The sequence below is a fragment of the Lithobates pipiens genome, unplaced genomic scaffold (genome assembly GCF_037356315.1).
Source record: "Lithobates pipiens isolate NorthernLeopardFrog02 unplaced genomic scaffold, aLitPip1_a1.2 Scaffold_8, whole genome shotgun sequence".
Lineage (NCBI taxonomy): Eukaryota > Metazoa > Chordata > Amphibia > Anura > Ranidae > Lithobates > Lithobates pipiens.
Window position 1 is genome coordinate 202,213,319 of NW_027507903.1, and position 23,960 is coordinate 202,237,278.

At 42.6% G+C, this 23,960-nt stretch overlaps 1 protein-coding gene across 7 annotated transcripts in view; it reads right to left on the reverse strand.

Moving 5' to 3' along the window:
• Positions 1–23,960, reverse strand: part of PTPRZ1 (protein tyrosine phosphatase receptor type Z1) — a 332,340-nt gene that overhangs the window by 169,205 nt on the left and 139,175 nt on the right. For all 7 annotated transcript variants that reach the window (XM_077472626.1, XM_077472627.1, XM_077472625.1 and 4 more), the window contains exons 4-5: positions 3,431–3,582; positions 1,561–1,656 (exon numbers count right to left, since the gene is read on the reverse strand). In XM_077472626.1, coding sequence (XP_077328752.1) covers positions 1,561–1,656; positions 3,431–3,582 — 248 coding nt within the window. The remainder of the gene's footprint in view (positions 1–1,560; positions 1,657–3,430; positions 3,583–23,960) is intronic.

The window sequence follows — 23,960 nt, forward strand, 5'->3', positions numbered from 1 at the left end:
GTTCAAGGGGGCCGAATACTTTCGCAAGGCACTGTATATCTATCTATCTATCTATCTATCTATCTATCTATCTATCTATCTATCTATCTATCTATCTATCTATCTATCTATCTATATATATATATATATATATATATATATATATATATTGTTAGAAGAAGAAAAAAAGGTTGAGCCACCTGGCTTCCTCTTTAACAGCACCACTGCTCTTCTCACTCAGATCTCCTGGCTCTCTGGGTTCTGGCTCACTCAGCCATCAGTTACAGGACTATTCTTCATGGGCCCACTCCCTGGCCTCTAAATAGTGGATCTCCTGCCACACTGGGCTCTCTCAATATGCTGAGACGTACAGACTGCTCTGACTTTCACAGTCATATGGGCAAGAGTTCTATCCTACAACCTGGAGTACCTTGAGGAGAGCACACACCTCTCTTTAATTTAGAGCTCCGCATTATAGTCAGGTCTTTTATTATAACGAATGTGCACAATTGCACATTCTCACAGTCTCCAGGTCTCCAATAAAACTTGGATACACGATTGGAAATTTATTCCGATCTAAATCTCTTGGAAGTCCCCAAGCTCCAGACCCAGAATATTGTATCAAAATTTTAACAAGTCCTGTTTTGAGTCCTGGCATCTGAAGGCTCTGCAGAACTTTGGATTGGGATAAAGTCTCCAGTCTTAACTGGTAAACAGACCTTTTTATTAGTTTCAGCCATGCACTGGCCTTTATATAAGTGAGCTGACTCAGCTCACTCTCACACTCACTCTCTTTACTGCAAGAGTCTGCTGCTGAGTGAAAAGGCTGAATGCTGACAGGATACTAAAAAAAACACATGAACTGCCTGTTTGTTTTACAAACCCATTAGGGGGCAGTGGTCACAATGTTAGTCAGTAACTGACCTCAATTTAGTTGTTGTTGTTAAGATGAGCAGTTGTTTTATTTGTTTTATGCTATGGGCTTTCTGTACAAAGCCCTACATCATTAAAACTGTGTTTGTTTACAGTACAGTATTTTACTTAAGGAGCATCTAAATTCAGGTGCGATGCGGGAACCCACACTGGATTCATACTATACAGAGGACATGGAATTCCCTATGTCTAGGGATATTTTGGGAAAGTCTTGCTGCAAGTTACTGCAGTCTCTTCTATTATGTTTTATCCCTAAGATCTTGCACAATTGTTGTTGTCCGTCCCTGAACTCAACTCTGAACTGTTCATCAATATTTTTTTTGAAGTGAGGTCTCCAGAACTCTGAGGTCTCCATTTTTTTCAACTGAGTTCTAACTAAAGCTCTAAGTATTGGAAATGGGCCATCCTTCCTCCTGCTGTTGGGTGCTCTAGTGATGTACATCAAGGATACCCCCAACAGTGTTCTTTATGTGAAGATTATTTTTCCCTAAGTGTACTGATTAATATAACCATTAATTGCAGTCTCTTCTTTTGCAGTATATTGATTTCAATGTCAAAAAAAAGGTTAATGCTGAAAAAACATGAGATTACAATCACGTTGTTTAGCCCATACACTAACAATTCAAATAATTAAAATTAGTCTCTTACCTTAAATAAAACAGATAAAGCTTTCACTTTTCCATTTCCTTTTATTGCATCATCCAAACTGTCAAACTGGTTAGTGTTAAAGCAGAAGATTTGCATCTGTAACCATTGTTGAAAAATAGCATTTAAACGGTGAACTTTAACACAAAAATTGATTTCTACATCTTAACTGCAAAAGTAGTTTTCAAAAAGCTAAACAAACAAATGGAACTTTTAGCTGCAGGAAGCCTATTTACTAAAATGATTCACAAAAAATCCTGAACCTGCTGAGTGCCTCTATTAAAGTTATTGTGTGGTTCACACAACATTAAGAGGGCTTTTTATACATCAAATAGGCATTATCAGGTAAGTGTTCTAACCATGCATTAGCATAGAGTCTATTTTTACACTGCAATACAAACAATCGGCTATGGAGTGCATATTAGCAATGGCATGAAATGTAACCTTTCACTAAGTGCCACCTACATTACCCCTTGCAAACAAGAGGCAATCAAGATCTGTATTCATTTATAAAGGGGTTTAACAAGAAAATGCACAGCGCCATTCTAACATGACTAATCATATTTCGATATGAATAACAACATCGTTATTCATATAATGGCAAGCAAAGCTTGGCATTGGGTCTCATCTATGCTGCTAGAATGCTGTCAATATGAGCACTGTTATGTTGCCATGGACAGATTTATGCTTTTATGCTGGTCATAGCCCACCCATTGATTGTTACCCATGAGATTAATTTTAACATTATTAGCAATAATGGGGTAGTTTTTGGATTTGACTATTCATAATGGCAGCTAATGGAACTATGTTGGAAAATTTGTATAAGTCAGTGTTTGATTCTAAAGACCATTATTTTTCCCCGAGAATAAAACGAGCCCTGATTTCACTGCAAAGATCTATTAAAATGTCATCTGAACTATGAAGAAATGTCAATATAGCTATGGGTGTTCAGTGATTGTTGCCCAGACAAAGCGATGATGGATATTTTTATTAAAAAGTTAATTAAAACATAACTCATGACCATTCTTTAAACGTATGCAGATTGATGGTTCCTTCTTCAGTATCTGATAGATTTATGATCCTTTTTCACATAAATAAAACCATTATGTTTTCTTTCATTTGCATTTTCTAATATTGCATTACAACTGTTTACATCCATACGTTAAAATATAGCAGCCAATGGAGTACTAATGAAAACTATAATGTGTATTCTTTCTGTTCTCAGTTATTTTAATCTTGTATTCATTGAATATTTTGTAGTGTCAAAAGGCAATTTAGGTAGAACTGCTGAAAAATTATAAACATAATGAAGTCTGAACAGTAGATAAGAGCTGGAGTAAAATAGACTGCCTTCACTCTTTATTCCTAATTTTTAGGATTGAATGGAAATGTTTTGTCTGCTAAACCACAGTTGCTACTGTGCCATTATACTGCAGAAATAATTGCATGAATAACTGCTGACCCTCCATAAATATTCCTTTACCCAAGACAGGGGTTTGTCTAAGCCTCTGTAGTAACTGGGTGCTTCATATTCATATTCATAATACAGTTATGTAGGAGTGAGTTAAGCAGCCACATAGGCTTAAAAGTGGCTGCTTGCTCTACCCAATCTGGCAAATGTCTTTAGAATTAGTTTATAATCACTCATATCTAGACTATGTTTTACTTTTGCACCCGATGTACTGCATGGCACTGAACATTTTATCAAACTGGGCATTTGTGGGAAGCTTGGTTAATATGGTCATTAACAAGCACATGAAGAAGACCCTATGATTATGCATGTTCTATGTTGGAGCATTTCAAATACTTTTCAATTACATTTCCTACTTAGTTTTACTTTACACACACCCAGAACAGGTATATAATTCATTACCTCCAAGGGGAATTTTTGTCCTTCCAAACTGTGCTCTGAACCGTCTGAAGTAGCATTGCATTTTCCCCAGTGAAAATGTATCCTGCTTGCTTTGTATGCTGTATCTAAGGCACCACCACTAAGATAATAATCTCCTGTCAAGTTAATTTCCACTGAAAGAAGAAAAATGATTGGTAAAAATAAAACATAAGTTTGGTTATGCAAAATCAGAATCAAAAGTTTATAACAGAAAATATGAAAACACTAAAAAGAACATTTCAAAGTGGTTACTTAAGTATCATCTCAGGCCCTATTTTTTAGAAATTGTGGTTTTTGGACTCCGGGTAGATTATGTTTTTTGATAAATCATATGCTTTGACAAAATATTGAAAGTCTGAGGTTAGCTTTGGGCAAATTTAAGCAGTGTTTAAAGAAGTCCAGTCAACTAAAAGCAGGAACCTTTTTGGTGTCTTCCTTTCCCTTTTCTAGGCAACAAGTTACCTATATTTGGCTTCATGGTCTTCATTTTCATTTTGTTACCAAGAACACATCTTCCCCAAATTTAATCTTCACTCTAAGGTTAAAGCTGAACTCTGGGAAAAAGAAATCCTCTCTTGGTGCAGGTCTGCCCCAACATTGCATGGGTTTAATGCTCATTAGGTCTAGGAAATCGGAAAAAGTGATTTTACTTGCTTGATTGACTGCTACAGCAGACTCCCTCTATGCTGATAGATAGGCTCTTGCAGCCCCCTACAGGCCCCCTCTTCTCCCTTACAGTCCAGCAGTTGCAGGTCTTGTGAGTCCATAGCTATGCTTTGGATGTGGGGACACCAATCTACAGTCCACTACTGAAGCATAAAGGTGAAGAGATGAGCACTGGCTGGGGAAGCAGGAATTAGGTAAGTAAAAGTGCTTTTCCAGGTAACCTAGACCTAAATGTGCATTTTACTCTTCAACAAAAGTAAGTATGTGTGGCGCTACCCCTAAATAAAGTGCTCAAAGTAACTCAATAAATAATAAAGTGCTCTGTGACCTCACTTATATTTCCCTCTATATGCACATGTGATGGAGTACTGATGATACTCCAGAGAAAATTTGCCCATCCAAATATGAGCAACAGGGACAGTAAAGAGAAACTGTTTTGATCCTTTGATCTTATGAAATGCACTGATATTACATAGCTCTGGTGAGTGTGGAAACAAAAGAGGGGAGCACAGTGTTGCATTTGAAGCACTGGATTTACGTATGAATTTTGAATTTGATGTATTGAGTTCATTTGAGCACTTTATTTAGGGGTAGCACCGCACATACTTACTGTTGTTGATTGTGATTAACCCTTTACTAGGGTAATCGTAGTGTAGCCAACTACACTTAGTATTAGGATTTTTATTGTCCCTGGAGACAGGTTTTAAGCTCCACCTGTGATAATGGCCGAACAAATCCCAAGCTGTGTGGAGCAAATGGGGGGGGGGGGGGGTGTACCAAACACAGTGCTAACCTCCGTTTCCCTGGATGTCACAAGTAGGTGAAAAACATGGTCTGATTTAAATCTCATATCTTTGCTAGGCATTTACAGAAGGTGATACATTTGAAGGTTAATGAAACAGCCAGATTAATACACATTTCATTAGCTTCATTAGCAGGGTCCTCAAAACTTCCTATTAACCACTTCAGCCCCAGAAGGTTTCACCCCCTTAATGACCAGGCCATTTTTTTTGCGATTTGGCACTGGGTTGCTTCAACTGACAATTGCGCGGACGTGCGACACTGTACCCAAACAAAATGTATGTCCTTTTCCCCCCACAAATAGAGCTTTCTTATGGTGGTATTTCATCACCTCTGTGGTTTTTATTCATTTTTTATTTAAGCATATATTAATTTGTTTGTGCAAAAGTTATTGCGTCTACAAACTATGGGATTTTTTTTGTTTACAAACTTTTTTAATAGAAGATTGCAAAAGGTACAAAGAGATTGACATTTTAGATTAGCATAGAACAAAATGTTCAAAAAAGTACAAAAATGTTAAAAAGTAAAAAAATGTTGTACAAAAATTGTGGAACTTGACAAAGATGGTCAAAATGGTAACAATGTATCAATCACATTATAAGATGAGGTTGGTGGTGTCCGATACTTGTATATTTTCAAATCTAGAATATAAAAACATCAACATTGACTTATCCTTGCAGATACAATTAAAAGGTGGGTAGGGGGGATCATGCAAAAATAGTGCAATGATCTGACTTTGGTGACCATTTCTTATCATAATAGGGCATAGTATGGTATATGAAAGTGTTTTTCCACTCTGCTTATGGAATCTATCCGGAGTTTAACTTGGGAGAGTGATATCGATTGAGATTTCCAATGTAAGGCAACAACCCAATGGATAGCAACAAAAATTGTATGAATTAGTCTCATCTGCAACGTAGTCGCCTCATGGATTGGAGCAAATAACAAACATTGGGTTGGGGTAAGAGAGCTGAGCACCCGTTATTTCAGAGCTTTCTCCAAATTAGGGACACATGAGAACATTCCCAAAAGAGATGGAAAAATGTGCCTAAGGAGTAGGGATGAGCCTGGTGTTAGAGTCGAACGTAAGTGGGTGTTCGCCTGTTCACAGGACAGCCAACAATTTGGGGTGTTCGCGGCAAATTCGAAAGCGGAACACCCTTTAAAAGTCTATGGAAGAAATCAAAAGTGCTAATGCATGGTATTGTCATAAAAAGTGTTTGGGGGTCTGGGTCCTGCCCCAGGGGACAAGTATCAATGCAAACATTTGTCGCAATTTGAATGACAATTGCGAGGTCATGCTACACTGTACCCAAATTAAATTTTTATCATTTTTTCCCACAAATAGAGCTTTCTTTTGGTGGTATTTGATCACCTTTATTGTTTTTTTTTATTTTTTGCTAAACCAATAAAAAAAGACCAAAAATTTTGAAAAAAAATATGTTTTTTTTTGTTTCAGTTTCAAAACTTTGTAAATAAGTAAGTTTTCTCCTTCACTGATGGGCACTGATGGGGCTGCACTGACGGGCACTGATAAGACGGCACTGATGGGCACTGATGAGGTGGCACCAATGAAGTGGCACTGATGAGGTGGCATTGATGGGCACTGATATGTGGCACTGATAGGCAGTACTGATGGGTACTGATAGGTGGCATGGATTGGCATAGATAGGCAGCATGAATGGGCATGGATAGGCGGCACAGATGGGCATGGATAGGCGGCACATATGGGCATGGATGGGCAATGACAGGCGGCATGGATGGGCACTGATAGGTGGCATGGATAGGCACTGATAGGCGGCATGGATGGGCACTGATAAGTGGCACGGATGCGTGAGGGTCCCCCCAAATTCCATACCAAGCCCTTCAGTTCTGGTCTGGTATGGATATTAAGGGGAACCCTGGGACAATTTTTTATTTTAAATGGTGTAGGGGTCCCCATCAAAATCCATACCAGACCCTTATCCGAGCAAGCAACCTGGCAGGCCACAGGAAAAGAGGGGGAATGAGAAAGCGCCCCTCCCCCTGAACCGTACCAGGCCACATGCCCTCAACATGGGGCGGGTGCTTTGGGGTAGCCCCCCAAAGCACCTTGTCCCCATGTTGATGGGTACAAGGGCCTCATCCCCACAACCCTTGCCCGGTGGTTGTGGGGGTCTGTAGGCGGGGGGCTTATTGGAATTTGGAAGCCCCCTTTAACAAGGGGACCCCCAGATCCTGCCCCTCCTGTTTGAAATGGTAAGGGGTACATTGTACCCGTACCATTTCACAAAAAGGTGTCAAATTGTTAAAAAAACACAAGACACACTTTAGGACAAGTCCTTTATTAAAAAATCAAAAAATAAAAATGTCCCATAAAGTCCATTCATCTTCTTCTCTCACTCTGCCGATGGACCCAAAAAAAACCCTGCACGCCGCTACCAATCCACCTCCATGGGAGGCACCCACCGTAGTGACCTTCCTCAGTTCTTTTATAACTGAGGGCGGGGCCACACAGTGACGTATCCAGGTGACCCCGCACGGGGACTTCCCAATGGCGTCCCTGTGGTGTCAGAGGGGGACGTAGCCACCTGTTTACGTACCCAGGTGACCCCGCCCCCTTCGGACACACAGGGATTTCCCAATGGCCTCCCTGTGGCTTTAGAGGGGGCGGGGCCACCCATTCGCCTAAACGGGTGGCCCGCCCCCCTCTGATACCACATGGAAGCCATTGGGAGGTCCCCATGCATCAGAGGGGGGCGGAGGCACCTGGGTACATCACCATGTGGCCCGCCCCCCTTATAAAAGAACTGTCACCTGAGAGGACGGTCATTATGACGGGTGCCTTCCATAGAGGCGGATCAGTTTTTTTTTTGCTCCGTCGGCGGAGAGACAGATGAAGATGAAAAGAAGATACAAAATGAATAACATTTTTGATATACACTGAGCAAAATATAAATGCAACACTTTCGGGTGGTCCGAAAACCAGTCAGGATCTGGTGTGACCACCATTTGCCTCATGCAGTACAGCACATCTCCTTCGCATAGAGTTGACCAGGTTGTTGATTGTGGCGTGTGGAATGTTGGTCCATACCTCTTCAATGGCTGTGCGAAGTTGCGGGATATTGGCAGGAACTGGAACACGCTGTCTTATAGGCAGATACAGAGCATCCCAAACATGCTCAATGGGTGACATGTCCGGTGAGTATGCTGGCCATGTAAGAACTGGGAGGTTTTCAGCTTTCAGGAATTGTGTACAGATTCTTGCAATATGGGGCTGTGCGTTATCATGAAGGGATGGTCATGGATGAATGGCACAATGGGCTTTAGGATCTCGTCAAAGATTATCTCAGCAAAGGAGAAGTGCTCACTAACACAGATTTAGACAGATTTGTGAACAATGTTTCAGAGAAATAGGCCTTTTGCGTACATAGAAAAAGTTGTAGATCTTTGCATTCAGCTCATGATAAATAGGGGCAAAAACAAAAGTATTGCGTTTATAATTTTCCTCAGTGTATATCCATAATTTCTGATGGATGAGAAGCCATATGGCCTAAGGGGGCACAAAGATTTAAAACATGGGAGGGTTTAAGTGTCTGGTTAAATTTCCTAGCAAACATTGCAGTATAGGAGTTACTAGAAAGAAGGAATTTAGCTTTAGACCAGCGTAAGACTTATATATTATATATAATAGGGAATCAAACTTTTGGTTTGGATTTGAGATACAAGAGTAGGGTCTTGAGAATGGTAATGGGATTTATATAATCTTTCTAACTCCTGGGTGAGTGATAATATACAGTGCCTTGCAAAAGTGATCACTCCCTTGGCTTTTTACCTATTTTGTTACATTACAGCCTTTAGTTATGTTTTTTTTTTAATCTGAATTATATGTGATGGATCAGAACACAATAAGCTAAGTTGGTGAAGTAAAATTAGAAAAATATATGCATAAAACCATTTTTCAGAAATAAAAAAAATGATAATTGGCATGTGCGTATGTATTCACCCCCTTTGTTATGAAACCCATAAAAAGCTCTGGTGCAACCAATTACAGAAGTCACATAATTAGTGAAATGATGTCCACCCGTGTGCAATCTAAATGTCACATGATCTGTCATTACATAGACACACCTTTTTGAAAGGCCCCAGAGGCTGCAATACCTAAGCAAGAGGCACCAATAACCAAACACTGCCATGAAGACCAAGGAACTCTCCAAACAAGTAATGAACAATGTTGTTGAGAAGTACAAAACAGGGTTAGGTTATAAAAAAAAAAATCAAAATCTTTGATGATCCCTAGGAGCACCATCAAATCTTTCATAACCAAATGGAAAGAACATGACACAACAGCAAACCTGCTGGAGACAGTCACACACCAAAATTCACAGACCGGGCAAGGAGGGCATTAATCAGAGAGGCAGCATAGAGACCTAAGGTGACCCTAGAGGAGCTGCAGAGTTCCACAGCAGAGACTGGAGTATCTGTACATAGGACGACAATAAGCCATATGCTCCATAAAGTTGGGCTTTATGGCAGAGTGGCCAGAAGAAAGCCATTGCGCTCAGCAAAAAACAAAATGGCACGTTTTGAATTTGTGAAAAGGCACGTGGGAGACTCCCAAAATATATGGAGGAAGGTGCTCTGGTCTGATGAGGCTAAAATTGAACTTTTTGGGCATCAAGGAAAATGTTATGTCTGAAACAAACACAACACATAACATCATCCAAAGAACACCATCCCCACAGTGAAACATGGTGGTGGCAGCATCATGCTACGTGGATATTTTTCAGCAGTTGGGACTGGGAAACTGGTCAGAGTTGAGAGAAAGATGGATTGTGCTAAGTATAGGGATATTCTTGAGCAAAACCTGTACCACTCAGTGTGTGATTTGAGGCTAGGACAGAGGTTCAACTTCCAGCAGGACAATGACCCCAAACACACTGCTAAAGCAACACTTGAGTGGTTTAAGTGGAAACATGTAAATGTGTTGAAATGGACTAGTCAAAGCCCAGAACTCAAAAAAATGCACAGACCATCAAAAAGTCTGTGAAAATGCAATAGTCTATTTTCAGATAAAAACTGCCTACTACTTTATTTAGCATTTTAGGTTAGTTTACATTGGTATAATTACAATTATCTTTAAAAAAGCCTGCACAATATAACTACTTTCACCAGCACTGTTGTTCATGATGTTTCTTGTTGTGGCATTGAGCTGTTACCTTTTACCAGATAACATCACACATTAAAACTGTTAATTTAGCTGAGTCCGTCCCATAACTAACAAGCTACACCTTATTTAATTCATCAATGTGCAAATATATAATATGAAATTATATGTATATATAGAAACTGCATATAGCAAAAAATCCAGGGTTGCAAAACGGATAATACTGCTGCTAATTGAAAAGAAGGGGCTTAGTATTGTCACACTGAAACAGGAAGTGTTGTTACAAGCAGGATCTCCAGGTAAGAAATTTTGAAATATACTCCCTAAAAAAAGGTTTGCTTAAGAATTTTTTTTACAATGAGGCATGACACCAAACTTACTGAAGGTTACAATAAATGCTTATTGAAATTTCTACCTGTTATTTACTTCCATATATTATTATAAACTTCCTCTGGAAGTTTCTAGGGTTTCTTAAACAGCAAAAAATGGTTGATTTAATGTTTTTACTGATCACAAGTGTAACACACGACTGGACTTTCCAGCAGACTAGGTCCGACAGTCTTCCCGACAGACTTTCAGCGGAGTTCCAACGGACTTTCCGAACGAACGGACTTGCCCACACATGACCGGACTTTCCGGCAGACTAGGTTCGACGGTCTTCTTGGCGGACTTTCAACTGAGTTGCGCCCTCCCCGCCCCAAAGCTCCTTGTCCCCATGTTAATGAGGACAAGGGCCTCTTCCCAACAACCCTGGCTTATCGGAATCTGGTAGCCCCCCTCCCTATGTGAATATGTATGGGGTACATTGTACACCTACCCATTCACGGTTCAGGTGGGGGGCGCTCGCTCGTCCCCACCCCCTTTGCTGACCAGTTGGGCTGCGTGCTCAGATAAGGGGCTGGTATGGACTTTGGGGGGACTCCCATGCCGTTTTTTCAGCGTAGGGGGTTCCCCTTAAAATCCATACTACACCTAAGGGACATTGTCGCTACTCTCTCGCGTTCGCAGCAATAGGACAATGTGGCACGAGTGCAAGATGTACAGTACCCTGTAGCCGATAACTGGCGTGATAGGATAGTGTTGGAAACATTCTTGCGGGCAGGTGCTGTAGCTGCTCTTGTATCATATTTGGTCCATCGGACCAGTATACAGACGAACAGGTTTCCCAATAGGAACTGGGTTCAGCGGAGTTAGGGCGGGAAGATTTAAAACATGTTCTATTTCTAGGTCTGTCTGATTTTTTGAAAAAAAAGTCAGATGAAGCCCACACATGATTGGAATATCTGACGGGAATGTCCGTTCATGTGTACACGGCATAAGGGAGAAATTTTCCACTGACCATCAGTGTAAATGACACTACAATTTTCGCAGTCTCCATTTTTGCCCATTACTTATATTATTAATTCCTTTATGATTATTACTGATAATAATGTAATTTATTGCAAAAGAGGATATGTGTGTAAAAAAATGATCTGCACTAGGGTAATGATTGTAGACGGAATAATTTTAGCAGTGGTTCCTCGACACCTCTAAATTATTGGAAGGGTTCCTTCTGGGTAAAAAGGTTGAAAAATACTGATCTATTATATTTAGCCTTCTAGTAAATTAATAATACCACCTGTCTACATCACTCTTACTTGCCACTACATTGCAAATAAATATCAGTGGTAGAAGCAAACAGTGTATATGTGAATCAAAAGCCTGTGAGAACATTAATTCCCATTATTAAACTACACAAATGTCACTTATTCACCTTGCCGTGACAGTAAAAAATAACACAGAAAATCCCTGGCACAAAACATTTTTGAATTACCTTCAGAACATTTCAATGAAAAAGTCAGGTATTAAAAAAGCACAAACAAAAAGGCTCTATTCAAGTCTACTTTTGTTGAAATAACAGTATTCATGTTTTGCATGCAAGGCATTGTCTTTGCTGGTTACTGTAAGGTCTGAGGATTCCCTGGGAAGGGGTTTAAGGTTAGCCCGTGTTAGTGTGAAGTACACATTGACTATTGCATTGTCCTTTTTATGTAGTATGTAGTAGTGCTCTTTTTATATAGTATTAGGAACTCCAGAGAATAAAGTTTTTAAAAAAATCTATGGAAATGATTCTGTTAGATAAAAACTGAAGAACCCGGGGACCAACAGAGGGTGCACTCTGCTGGGGAAGAAGGCTGGAGAAATATTGAAACCAGGATCTGAGAAAAAAGGGATCAGCAAAATATATACCATATATAGAGCAAGGGACTAGGGGGGATGGGATTTGGAATAGTGGGGGAGCAGGGTTCAAACTAGACAACAGAGAAATTGCACTACTTAAATCCAATAAAGAAAGAGGTATTGAATAAAGTTATAGCTCAAAAATGTGTAATAGAATATTAAATGCTAAAAGAAAGTTAAAAGGTATGTTAAGCTTGACAAAACAAAACGGATGAACTAGAACATCTGTTATTCAAGGAGAATTTTGACTTTGCAGGAATGTCGAAAACCTGGTTGGACAGCTCACAGAACTGGGCTGCTAATGTCAAGCAGTGCACTTTATTTCAGAGGGAGAGAATTGGCATAAGATATGCCAATGTTTTCTATAGATGTTCTCTATCTCTTTATATTGGCAGTGAAAGTTGGATATAAAACCCAGTTAATGCTGGTTATCAGCCACATGGACAACAGATTTCTTTTTTAAGCAGTCTTCTCTTGGAATTTCCGATACTTCCTGAATGATTTTATTCAAAGACTCCTCCGCATAACCTTTTTGTACAAATTAAATTTTAAGCAGATCAGCTTGTTGGTGATAGTCAGCTACTTCAGTACTGTTCCGTCAAACTCTTAACATTTGTCCCCGGGTATATTTTTGATCCATGAGGGATGATGACCACTTCTAATGGACAGATAACTGTTGCGGTCTGTAGGTTTGAAGTGAACTTTAGTATTCAGCTTATTGTTCTCTTTTGAAATAACCACATCCAAGAAGTTGATACTGCTTTCACTAATCTAATAGTCCAGCTTAATATTATTAGTATTCAAATTCAAAGCGTTCACAAATTCCACTGCAGATTCATAAGACCCCTCCCAAATAATCATGAGGTCGTCTTTGAATCTCCTGTAAAATTTAATTTGTGGGCGACTTTGACTAAAGACGTACCTGTCCTCCCACTCAGCCATAAACAGGTTGGCTAGGCTGGGAGCAAACTTAGCTCCCATAGCCAAGCCAACCTGTTGTGAGTAGAAATGTCCATTCCACCAGAAATAGTTATAAGTCATGCAGTAGTCCAAAGCCTGACCCAAAAACCACTTCTGTGAATGTGGAATGTCATCTCTTCTACTAAGTGCCCAATTAAGCTCCAGAGCTGCATCCTCATGTTGTATGATAGTGTACAGTGAACACACATCCACCGTCAGCAGATATGTCTTCACTGTAGTACTCAATTGGACTTCTTCCAGCAAAAGAAGTAAATCAGAAGTATCCTTCAAATATGCTCTGGTCACTCTCACACTCGGTTGAAGGAATTTATCAAGATACTCGTCCAATCGTGACGTGACTGACCCTATACCGTTAACAATAGGGCGTGCTGGTGGTACTTGAATATTTATATGAATCTTAGGTAACGTGTAGATGATGGGAATCCTAACCATGTTTTTAATTGTTTCTCTAAAAGATTTTCAAGAGTTTTTAAAGTTCCTGAAACATCTTCCTCACAGTCAGTCATGACTTGATTGGTGGAAAAAATATCCCCCGGGTTCATCTGTCTATTAGACAGATAATTAATTGTCTCCATGGCTGCACGTGGTAAAAATAATGATAGCACTGGTCTGCTGGTACTGAACGTAACCTTCCCCAAAATTCTGTACCTCCACTGCGCCAATGGATAATCAGTGAAAAAAAGCTGCTTTCGTGAAAATCATACATTAATAAACAAATTATACCTAAAACATGTGCTGCAAAGTATTGATTAGGAAATAAGTTGATAAATTGATTAAAAAAAAGGTGCCCCCGCTGAGGAAAGCCCTGAATTCTCTGTCCACAAAGGCAAGTCACCCCAGACTTTCTAGCATCATACATAGCGGTGATACCTAAGCCCAATAAGGACCCCACTGTCTGCGCTAACTATAGGCCAATTTCCCTCTTGAATCTAGATTTAAAAATCCTGACAAAAATTCTGGCTAACAGATTGTGCCCTCTACTGTCGGACCTGATTGGACCGGAGCAGGTAGGCTTCATGCCAGGGAGAGAGGCCAAAGACAATATCATAAAGACCCTTTTACTAGAGCAGGCAGCTCACATGGAGAAGATCAGGGGCCTTCTCCTGTCTACGGACGCGTAGAAAGCCTTCGATCGAGTGGCATGGGACTACATGCTGGCGACGTGTACTCACATTGGGCTGGGACCTCGTATGCTGTACTGGATCTCAGAAATCTACCAAAACCCCACATCCAAATTAAAGATCAACGGCTCTTTGTTGGAGAAAGTAATTATATCAAATGGAACATGAGAGGGCTGCCCCCTGTCCCCCCTTTTGTTCATTCTATCCCTAGAGCCGTTCATCAGGCTAATTAATAATGACACAGGATTAAGGTGATTCGGAATCGGGGACAGAGAGTTTAAGGTCGTGGCGTACGCGGACGATTTATTTATTTTTTAACACATCCACACATGAATATACCCAATCTACTTAAAGCATTCACAAAGTTTGGATACATCTCAAACCTTAAAATTAATTACGCCAAATCCGAGGCAATGAACATCGACCTAAATGCAGGCGACCTTAAGAAAACCAAGGAAAACTGCCCATTCCAATGGGAACCGGTGGGGCTCAAATATCTGGGTATATGGTTGACACCAACTTTAGAAAACATTTTCGAAAAAAATTTCCCCCCACTACTTAAGGCCATAGAGAAAGACCTTAGATCCTGGCAATCGGGTTATTTCTCGTGGTTTGGCCGAGCAGCAATCCTGAAGATGTTAATACTGCCCAGATTAATCTACCTGTTTAGGGCGCTGCCGATTCCCATTCATAAGAGCTTTTTTAATAAATTGCACTCTTTGGTTCTGAGATTTCTCTGGAACAACAAGAGGGCAAGAATTAGATATGCCATCCTGACTAAACCTAAGGAATTAGGTGGAATGAGTATACCAGACTTTAGGAATTACCATTTAGCTGCCCACCTGACCAGGGTAATAGACTGGCACTGCCACGGAAACTCCAAAGACTGGGTGCTGTTGGAAGATAAACTCAATGCCAGCCTATTGTGCTTCACTCCATGGATCCCACTGAACAAACTTACAAGCACACGCAAACTAAACCCGCTAACAGAATACACTTTGACAGCTTTCCGCACAATAGCCAATCAGTCCACCCTAACCACCCACTCAGCCAAATGACGCCCCTACGAGATAACCCAGATATCAGCTCCGGTAGGGGGAATCAATTACTCCATGATACAGCTTCTAATACTCCAAGACTAGCAAAAGACTGCTTCTCCAACGGACGTATGAAGGACTTTGACACCCTTAAAAAGGACAGGGGGAACACACGGCTCCCACTTTGGACATACTTCCAAATTAGAAGCTATACCAACACGTCAGCATACAAAAAAGACTTCAACAGACAAATGACAGAATTTGAGTTGATCTGTGTGTCTGGCAAACAAATCAATAAGGCTACCTCAGTTTCCTACAAATGGCTACAAAAATCAACACATAAAAAAGAGGATGGCCTCAGAAGGAGATGGTCTCAGGAGTTCCAGAGGAACATCCTCTGGAACATGGAGGTACAGACCTCCAATGGAGGGGCGCTTGTGTACTGGCCCATAAGTGCTCCATTAGCACAAAAATGCAGGAAACAGGGTACAAACTGTTAACAAAGTGGTATCATACACCAGACAAACTGCACAGATGGTTCCCCCAGGTGCCAGAGAAATGCTGGAGATGCCAGAGGGAGGTGGGGTCTCTCACACATATCTGGTGGAGCTGTCCCAACTTAACCCCCTACTGGGATAAGGTGAGGGCTCTGATTATACAGATGACAGATACCCAAATTAAACTAGACGTAGCATGGTGTCTTTTGCATATATCTAACATCTCAATTCGAAGCTACAAAAACTCATTAATTAAACATCTACTCAACGCAGCTAAAGCACTTGTGCTGGTCCACTGGCGTTCCTCTCGAGTTCCAACAGTAACGGAGTGGCTGGATAGGGTCGCCGACACTTACACAATGGAAGAGACACTAGCTCAAGTAAGCGAAATAAACAAGAAATTCCATTATACCTGGTCCCCATGGATCATATTCTGCTACTCTAAGGTGTATGAAGACCTCAAAAACACATAAAAGCGACATGCCCTGAGAATTTAGAACACAGGCCGTAGAAATACCTGATGCTCATAAAAAGACTACCTCTTTTCCTTCCTTTCTTTCCCTTCTCATTCTCTCTCTATCCCCCTTTCTTCTCTTTTTGCTCTCTCTTCTAACCCACTACCCGACTTTGTTATGCTAACTATTCCGTTACATGAGTTTTGCAAAAACATACAAACGTATTTTAGAACATAGTTACGGAGAATGAACCTTGATGCTCGAGAAGAGACTTAGGATTTAGACTCTCCATGTCATGACTTAGTTCAGCTAGTCTGATTAGTTTATATTGTTTGGAAGTTATAATAATGTTAAGTTAATGGTAAACCGTGAAAGATTTAGAGCCTGATGCAGTTCTACGTTTCGGTTATGGTAATGTCCCAAGATCTACCTATACATAGCCTAAGTTTTTCCAAACTGCTTTGGATTGAATGTAATTGTGGGCATCTGTATCATATGTTTACGAACTGACTTTGTAACCTATGGTATTCTCTTTTGATTCCTAAATAAACTTTTCTTGATGTGAAAAAAAAAGGTGCATGTATGCCCATCATTAGAAGTGGGTGGATGAAGGGTGGTATTCAGCCGTCATGTGATCAGGAGGGCCAATCACAGAGCCCTCCTGCCGATCTAAGATGCGCCGTGTTCGGGTGACACGAGAGCATCAGGATCACGCCACTGAGCGCGACCACACGTGCATGGTCCCGTTCCTTCTGAGGGACGTTCCTGAACGTCTACTCAGAAGGAGAGCGCCCACCCGGCCATACATATGCAGTTGCCCGGGTGGAAAGTGGTTAAACATTCCATGGGCATATGTGAAATTACACCCCAAAATACATTCTGCTGCTTCGCCTGAATATGGAGATACCACACGTGTGAGACTTTTTGGGAGCCTAGCCGTGTACAGGACCCCGACAACCAATCACTGCCTTCAGGCTTTCTAAGGGCGTAAAATGGTGATTTCCCTTCATCACTACCTATCACAGTTTTGGAGGCCCTGAAATGTCAAGATAGTCAGTCTCCCCACCCCCCCCCCCCCCCCCAAATGACACCATTTTGGAAAGTAGACACTTCAAGCTATTTTCTGAGAGGCATGTTGAGTCCATAGAATAGTTTATATTTTGCCACACTGTTGTCTCTGTGGCTGAATTTCCATGCTGTAGACCTGCAGAGTTCTTGCTCACTACTGCAACTTTTTTCTTGCTAGAGACTTGCCACGCAAATTTGCTACAAATTGGAAAAGTGTCAACTGGAACCTGTGCTTCAATTGCTCTGCAAATATACAACTTGCCAGTGAGAATGTGCAGCAAGTTAACAGGCTTACAATTCAACACTGCCACACATTTGTGGTAGGTTATCCTTGCTATCTGGGTAGGAAACAGTGGGGATCACTGAAGGCACAGGAAAACACTAGAAGAGAACACAGAGGGTCCAGCGGATAGTGTGTAGAGGTGTTGCTTAAACACTGAGCAATACTCAAACTAGCCCTTTAAGATGGCGCCTCCTCTATGATACGCTGAAAGCTGATGACCACACTCAGAGGAAAACACTGGGCACTGGAGTGTGGAACAAAGAAATGTGAAAGTAACAGCAATAACATGACGTAACCTCTGTGGCTGACAGAAAAACAGGTACAAAGGAGAAACTTAATGTGAATAAATCAAATCAACAGCTCCAGATGACTAATGCCGCATACACAGGACCGGACTTTTTGATGGACTAGGTCCAATGGAACGAATCCGCCGGACAATTCGATCATGTGAGGGCTTCATTGGACCTTTGCTGTCTAAAAATCAGATGGACTTTAGATTTAAACCATGTTTCAAATCTTTCCGACGGGCTCGAGTCTGGTCGAAAAATCTGTTCGTCTGTATGCTAGTCCGACGGAAGAAAACCGAGGCTAGGGCAGCTATTGGCTACTGGCTATGAACTTCCATATTCTAGTGCGGTCGTACGTCATCACGTTCAAATCCGTTAGACTTTGGTGTGCTTGTGTGTGGCCAAGTCTGTTCGTCCGGAAAGTCCATTGGAACTCCGCCAAAAGTCGGTTGGGAAGTGCGTCGGACCTAGTCCGTCAAAGTCTGGTTGTGTGTACACAGAATTAAACTCACAAGTTCTTAGGCAACTTTGCTCAATTAGGCCCCATTCACACTGGAAGCGTTTAACCACTTGAGATCCGCGCTATAGTAAAATGACGTGTATAGCGCGGATCTCAATTTTCAGGACTACGTCTATTGACGTCGTCCCCTTTAAGAGTTCCCCGCGCGCTCCCGGGAGCGCGCATCGGGGAAAATCTGTGTTGGCCGTGTCCGCTGGACACAGCCAATCACAGATCGCTGTAAACGGCCAATCACAGCGGCCGTTTACAGCGCGATCGCCTCCTCCAATGGGTGATGATCTCAAATGTAAACAAATGAGATCATCACCCATTGCCAAACGTGTCTCCTCACACAGCGATAGCGTGTGAGGAGACCGAATGTGCCTTGTGAGTGTAAAATTGTCAGTAAACAGATAAAAACCCCACCTGTGCCCAGATCTACCCTGCCAGTGCCCTGCCAGTGCCCAGATCTACCCTGCCAGTGCCCTGCCAGTGCCCAGATCTACCCTGCCAGTGCCCACCTGTGCCCACCTGTGCCCACCTGTGCCCGCCTGTGCCCGCCTGTGCCCACCTGTGCCCACCTGTGCCCACCTGTGCACCGCCAGTGCTCCATCTGTGCACCGCCAGTGCCCCGCCAGTGCCCGCCAGTGCCCGCCAGTGCCCGCCAGTGCCCACCAGTGCCAGCCAGTGCCAGCCAGTGCCAATCGGTGCCCATCTGTACCAATCGGTGCCCATCTGTGCCTCAGCAGTGCCCATCTGTGCCGCCTAAGCAGTGCCCATCTGTGCCGCCTAAGCAGTGCCCATCTGTGCCGCCTCAGCAGTGCCCATCTGTGCCGCCTAAGCAGTGCCCATCTGTGCCGCCTAAGCAGTGCCCATCTGTGCCCATCTGCTGCCTTATCAGTGCACATCCGTGCAATAAATCAGTGCACATCTGTGCCGACCTATCAGTGCCCATCTGCCGACTCAGCAGTGCCCATCTGTGCCGACTCAGCAGTGCCCATCTCTGCCGCCTCAGCAGTGCCCATCTGCCGCCTCAGCAGTGCCCATCTGCCGCCTCAGCAGTGCCCATCTGCCACCTCAGCAGTGCACATCCGTGCAATAAATCAGTGCACATCCGTGCAATAAATCAGTGCACATCTGTGCCGACCCATCAGTGCCCATCTGCCGCCTCAGCAGTGCCCATCTGTGTCGCCTCAGCAGTGCCCATCTGTGCCGCCTCAGCAGTGCCCATCTGTGCCGCCTCAGCAGTGCCCATCTGCCGCCTCAGCAGTGCCCATCTGCCGCCTCATCAGTGCACATCCGTGCAACAAATCTGCACATCTGTGCAATAAATCAGTGCACATCTGTGCCGACCCATCAGTGTCCATTTGTGCCACCTCAAAAGCGCCCATCTGTGCCACCTCAAAAACGCCCATCTGTGCCACCTCATCAGTGCCCATCAGTGCTACAATGGCTAAACGCGTCTTTTCCGCTGAGGAGGCGTACCAAATTATTTCCGCGGCCGACGAGAGCAACGGGGAGCTCTCCTCTTCCGATTCCTTTTCGGATTCGGATTCTGAAGCCGACGTAACTTATGAGCCAGTCCTCAGCAGTGAAACACTGACTGATGAATCCGAGGAGGAAGATATCCGGCCCATCAAGCGAAGGCGTTCTAGTGAGGCAGTGCCGTCCACCAGCACCGCAGTGCCGTCCACCAGCACCGCAATGCCGTCCACCAGCACCGCAGTGCCCCAGCAAGAAAGGCCAAGTACCAGTGGGGTGTCATCTCAGCCCCAAAGGGTTAGGAGCCATGCTGGCCTTCCCTATGCCCTTCAGAACCCCTTGTGGCTTCCTCCTAATTCAGGAGAGGCCAATGTTCCCCCTTTCACCGCCCAGCCAGGAGTCCAGGTGGACACGGAGAATTTTAGCCCCATCGATTTTTTAAATTTAATTTTTACGGAGGACATGTTGGCGTCAATTGTGGCCCAGTGCAACCTGTATGCACAACAATGTATTTTTCAAAATCCAACCTCCTATTATGCCCGTCCCTACGAATGGAGAGACCTAACGGTGGAGGAGTTCAAGCTTTTTTTAGGCCTCACATTTAATATGGGACTCAACAAAAAAAAACAATTACGTACCTACTGGTCAACCCACCCCCTCCACCACTCACCGCTCTTCTCCGCGGTAATGCCCAGACACAGATATCAGATGATCCTGAGGTTCTTACATTTCAGTGACAATTCCCAATGCCTTCCACGAAATGATCCAAATTTTGACCGCCTTTACAAAATTCGACCAATACTAAATTATTTTTCAGAAATATTCCCCAAATTGTTTACCCCGGACCAACACATATGTGTGGATGAGTCCCTTATTAAATTTAGTGGCAGGCTTAGGATGAAGCAATTTATGCCCAGCAAAAGGGCCCGCTATGGGGTGAAGGTCTACAAATTATGTGACCGAGCCACAGGGTACACATATTCCTTCAAGGTGTACGAAGGGAAGGACACCCAGCTACAGCCCCCTAATTGTCCGGATTATTTGGGATCCAGCGGAAAAATTGTTTGGGACCTCATATACCCCCTACTGGATAAAGGCTACCACCTCTATGTAGACAACTTCTACACATCTCTGCCCCTGTTCCACAACCTTCACCGGAAGAAGACGCCAGCATGTGGCACTGTAAAAAAGAACCGGAAGGGCTTTCCTCAAAGTCTGGTGAACAAGAAGCTGCGGAAAGGAGAAACCGCAAGTCTAAGAAACAAGGAGGTTCTGGCAGTGAAGTGGAGGGACAGAAGAGATGTGTACATGTTATCTTCTATCCACAACGATACCTTCGTAGAAATCCCCAGAAGGAATGGCCCCGTAAAGAAAACCAAATGTATTTCAGAGTATAATTTGTTCATGGGAGGAGTCGACTTCAACGACCAAATGATGAAACCATATCTGGTCTCAAGACGGACATATCATTGGTACAAAAAAGTAGTAATTTATTTTTTTCGATTGGCCATTTACAATTCATATGTAATTTACAGCAACGCCACCCAAAACCCCAAACGTTTCTTTGGCTACCAGGAGGAAGTTTTCACAGCCCTTTTATTCCCAAACGGCCCACTAGAAAATATCCGATCAGACGTTGTAAGTCGACTTTCCGGATAAAATTCCCCCCACACCAGCAGGCAAAAGACGCCAAAAAAGATGTAAGGTGTGTACCAAAGCAGGAGTCAGAAAAGACACATCTTATTATTGTGCACAATGTCCTTCCCAACCAGGCCTCTGTATAGGCGACTGTTTTCAGCGTTACCATACTTCAATAAATTTTTAGTGAAGTATGGTAAACATAATCCTCAGTTCCTGCCTTCATACACCTTCACACCCCTTATGCCACTGCCTGCTCTGTAACGGACCCTGGCTTGTTATTTGACCACTCTTATGCCTGCCGATTCTGTACATACCGCTGCCTGATCTGGAACTGACCCTGGACTGTTATTCGACCACGCTTCTGCCTAACGATTCTGTACATACCTCTGCCTCATCTGGAACTGACCCTGGACTGTTATTCGACCATGCTTCTGTCTAACGATTCTGTATATATCTCTGCCTGATCTGGAACTGACCTTGGACTGTTTGACCACGATATTTGCCTGCCTCTTGGACTGATCTTGTATTCTGCAACTGGACTAGTGGGATTCAACACGGGGTCTCACATATGTGAGGGGCTCCAGTATAGTTTTTCTGGAAGAAGAAAACAATTTTCTTTGTTTTCTTATTCCTAGATTAGGGTCTGGAGACTCGGAGGCTTCAAAGAGATTTGGGAGGGAGAAGCCTCTACCCCTATCCCCATTCTGTCCTGAACGAGGCTCTACTTTTGTCTGCTGCCTGTAGGACTTACTGCCATCATGCCGCACTGACCACACCACAAGGACCTGCCTACTACCAGGACCAATATTTTTGGCACTGCTGACATCTCTGCACTAACCCTGGACTGTAATATGGACAGTATCCCTGCCTGCTGCCTGAAAAACTGTGTTCGCTGTTGCTGACCAAGTCCCTGCCTGCTGCCTGGACCAGTGATATCCTCCTGTGGACAACTGCGCTTCTAAAACCACAGGTAATCTTTTCTTTACCCTTTGCTCAGCATAATGTATTTGGGGGTGTAATTCTTGGTATGTGCAGGCTATGTGTCCCTGGAACGCCGACGGTGTTTCTTGCATGTTGCGCCTCTGTATTTGGTCAGGCTGTGTAAAAGTCTCACACATGTGGTATCGTTATACTCAGGAGGAGTAGTAGAACGTATTTTGGGGTGTTATTTTTGCTATGTAAATGCTATGCGTTGGAAATATCTTATAAACGGACAACTTTGTGTAAAAAAAAATGCGTTTTCATTTTTTTCCACATTTTCCGAAAACTTCTGGAAAAAAATGAACCATTGAAAAGACTCATTATGCCTCATAGATTATACGTTGGGGTGTTAGCTTTCCAAAATGGGGTCATTTTCTGGACGTTTCCATTGCCCTGGTGTTCCAGGGCCTTCAAAACTGTAATAGGTGGTTGAGAAATGAAATGTGTAATTTATGCTCCTAGAATGCCTGAAGGTGCTACTTCAAAATTAGGCCTCTGTATGTGGTCAGGCTGTGTAAAAGTCTCACACATTTGGTATCGTTATACTCAGGAGGAGTAGTAGAACGTATTTTGGGGTGTTATTTTTGCTATGTAAATGCTATGCGTTGGAAATATCTTATAAACGGACAACTTTGTGTAAAAAAAAATGCGTTTATTTTTTTCCACATTTTCCGAAAACTTCTGGAAAAAAATGAACCATTGAAAAGACTCATTATGCCTCATAGATTATACGTTGGGGTGTTAGCTTTCCAAAATGGGGTCATTTTCTGGACGTTTCCATTGCCCTGGTGTTCCAGGGCCTTCAAAACTGTAATAGGTGATTGAGAAATGAAATGTGTAACTTATGCTCTTAGAATGCCTGAAGGTGCTACTTCAAAATTAGGCCTCTGTATGTGGTCAGGCTGTGTAAAAGTCTCACACATGTGGTATCGTTATACTCAGGAGGAGTAGTAGAACGTATTTTGGGGTGTTATTTTTGCTATGTAAATGCTATGCGTTGGAAATATCTTATAAACGGACAACTTTGTGTAAAAAAAAATGCGTTTTCATTTTTTTCCACATTTTCCGAAAACTTCTGGAAAAAAATGAACCATTGAAAAGACTCATTATGCCTCATAGATTATACGTTGGGGTGTTAGCTTTCCAAAATGGGGTCATTTTCTGGACGTTTCCATTGCCCTGGTGTTCCAGGGCCTTCAAAACTGTAATAGGTGATTGAGAAATGAAATGTGTAATTTATGCTCTTAGAATGCCTGAAGGTGCTACTTCAAAATTAGGCCTCTGTATGTGGTCAGGCTGTGTAAAAGTCTCACACATGTGGTATCGTTATACTCAGGAGGAGTAGAA